This window comes from Phanerochaete carnosa (genome assembly GCF_000300595.1).
Source record: "Phanerochaete carnosa HHB-10118-sp unplaced genomic scaffold PHACAscaffold_628, whole genome shotgun sequence".
In the NCBI taxonomy this organism is placed as follows: Eukaryota; Fungi; Basidiomycota; class Agaricomycetes; order Polyporales; family Phanerochaetaceae; genus Phanerochaete; species Phanerochaete carnosa.
Genome location: NW_006768255.1, coordinates 1 through 2,860, shown reverse-complemented (window position 1 = coordinate 2,860; position 2,860 = coordinate 1). Strand labels below are relative to the sequence as shown.

The following is a 2,860-nucleotide window of genomic DNA, read 5'->3' as shown; positions in this document are numbered from 1 at the left end:
CTTTTCTTATCCTAACCTTTTCTTTACGACAGCGTGATGCACCTGCGCTGTCGACTACTCCACGAACTCGGCAAGATGACAGACTACCAGAGTTCCGAGGGTCACAAATACACGGGTGGCTTCTACCAGCGAAGACATGTCTCTACCACCCATCTTCACGCCTGGCTTCCATCCGTGTCTGGAACTGCTCTGTGGCCAGAGGCGAAATATGATGAAAATCGGGCGCTCACGTGTCTTATTCGGGCGTCATCGTCCAGGAACTTTCCAGTACCTCCCGTCTGGTCACCACCCGTGGAACTTTTGGCGGTGTAATAGTATGAAAGTCGAAAACGTTACGAGATAAGGGCGCCTTACGCTGCTGTCGAACAACCTACTACACAGCTGCACGGATGAGACTGTGATGACAGTATCTGGGAGATATTGAACATCACGCGGGCGCGATTTTGGTCATTCGAGAATCTGATTGTTGAGCGTTGGTTTTTGTCTGACCATGTCATACAAGTCTCAAGATACTCCGCATCCGAGAATCTGACCATATTCTCTACACCCAAGAATCGTGAGTCCGCCCGTCAGAAATTCTGCGCCTAAGACTTGTGCAAATGAGTTCTTGTGCTCGCAGCACTGAACTGTGGGGAACTAGGCATGCCACTTCAGAGGCTCTTCACCACGACGCGAGCACATGTGTACGCGAGCTTGACAGCCGTGTCGATTTCAACCTATGTCCATGCCCGCCAGTATCCTGAGTGTATCGAACGCGTCTTTATGTCGAAACCGCGCAAATCCACCCTTGCCTCCTTCATCGCCCCTCGAGTATGATCGGCTCACCAATCGTGTTTCGGTTCTGCCTCTACGCAACACCTTTGGCACATCATACACCTTGTTGAGCTTGCCGAATGCATCATGCCCATGTCAACCACTCCACCCGCATATACCGGCCGGCCTTGCTGAACTGCCTGGGGCTGATCAGGCCGCGGCTGACGACCAACTAGAGATGAACCCTCTAGGGTCTATTCATGACCTCAGCTACCTAGCAATCCGCTCGACCAGATATTTGACAACTAAGCTGGGCTGACTGTGGCAGCCAAGTCCACATTCTTCTGAGTGATCACTACCCGCGCAAGCAGAGATGCTCCTTGCACCCCCGGCGCCCTCAGATAGCTCTAGTACCAAAGCAGAACCTGATTTGGAGATGCAGTGGTCTCCTTGAGGATGACCACGATACTGGCAGCATACCGGTCTTGTGGGGGCAAAGGTACCAGTGAGCTTGATGATGGACCGTTCTCCATCCCGCAGCCTGCTGCTCCAGCATCCGCCATGGCTCAATATCCTGCAGCCTAGGTTATACATATGTTCTATTGTAGTCTCCCGTCATTCAATGTGCACTTTTATGTGTCGAACACGAACGAACGTGAGCTCTGAGGCTCTGTGGGCGCCATTCTGTTGCGGGGAGATCTCGGATTGGGGCGGATTTCGCATTGCACAAAATCATGATTTCGGTCGTACGAATCTCAGACGAAAACCAAGCCTCAAAGATCACGATAGTCCGGATCCCAAAATTTGCCAGATCTTGAGCTCCACAGTCTCATCCGTGCAGCCGTGTAGTACTCTTTTAACGATCATGATCTTATCGAAGAAACGACCGTTCAAAGCACATTAATGCGGAGCGTAGGTGAAGGCCTGAGACCAAGCAAGCATTTCAACTTCAGCACGTGGCTCAGACGCCTGAGCCGGGTGCTTGCGGCACAAGCGGCCGTTACAGTAATGATCCTGGCTCTGGACCATCCGATTCCCGCTGGTCGGTGTCTGTCCTAAACACTTGATAGACGGCTGAATCCTCTCTGCATGGTTTTAGATATAGCCCGCTCACTATGCGAGGACTTCATAGCTCACATCTATGGCTGCCCGCGTTTCGTCAGACCCGGATGCTTCCTTGAGCGCACGGTACTTTGGCAGCGCTTGTAGATCTGCGTTCTCGTGCCCTTGGTTTCCGCTTGCCCCGAATCAGGTTCACACATACGAAAGTCACGTATCTCAATTTAACTGGAGCGTCTCCTTCCTATTTGCACAACTCTCCCTCTGACTCCCCTCTGTACGAGTCGGAGCCGCTTTTTGGCCATGATCCTAACGCGATCACTGCTGCCCTCGAAGCGTCCGCGGCTCTAGTCAGGAACGGTCCTCTGGTCACAGATTTATGTATCAAACTAGACAAGGCCCTCCTCAAAAGGGATTTCCAAGCAATTATGGAGCTGTGGCCGCGACTGCAGGAGCTAAAGCCTGCAACTCTCAACATGTTGGAAATACGTCCGTACTTCCGGAACTACTCTTACAAATTCGAGGACCTGCACGTCCCTCAAGACTTCTCCGACCAAAGGATTCACTCGGCACTAGACGACCTCGCGGCTCACAGCGCCGCCGCCAGTTACATTCATGGCGCCGTCGTCCAAATGGACTATCATCTCAAGCGGCGAGAACACGATGCCGCGCTTAGCCTTACGCTCAAATGTCATTACATGATGGAGGCTCGCGATTTCCTGCTCACTGACCTGTTGAAGAGATCTAAGGACGAGTACGCTTCCATCGTACACGCGTCTGACAGGCATTCGGTCAGCGCAACCCCCAAATTCTTGGCCTTGGTGATTGCAGCCTGTTTCATGAAGAATGTATTTTCCCCTCTTCTACAACTTGGCATATCTTCTTCCGGCAGAAAATACCTCCCGACATTTCACGCCCTGAGGCAGGAAGCGGCCGCCGCCGCAGGCGCGTATGGGTTGCCCGAGAACAAAGTAGTTCACATGGCACACAGAGTCTGCAATTTATGGCTTGCGGCATTGGCGGCGTCTGACCTTCAGAAGTACTTTGG

At 52.4% G+C, this 2,860-nt stretch overlaps 2 protein-coding genes across 2 annotated transcripts; both read left to right on the top strand.

The window, feature by feature from the left end:
* Positions 1–700: 700 nt before the first annotated feature.
* PHACADRAFT_266384 (uncharacterized protein) lies at positions 701–1,072 on the top strand (the record flags this gene model as incomplete). The annotated part of the gene is made up of 2 exons (XM_007402988.1): positions 701–838; positions 968–1,072. Coding segments are annotated over 2 exons (243 nt in total), but the record flags the coding sequence as incomplete, so codon positions are not given.
* Positions 1,073–1,894: 822 nt separating this feature from the next.
* Positions 1,895–2,842, top strand: PHACADRAFT_202863 (uncharacterized protein; the record flags this gene model as incomplete). Its single annotated transcript, XM_007402987.1, has 3 exons — positions 1,895–1,958; positions 2,023–2,633; positions 2,804–2,842. 3 exons carry the CDS (start codon positions 1,895–1,897, stop codon positions 2,840–2,842), a joined length of 714 nt encoding a protein of 237 aa, XP_007403049.1.
* Positions 2,843–2,860: the final 18 nt, after the last annotated feature.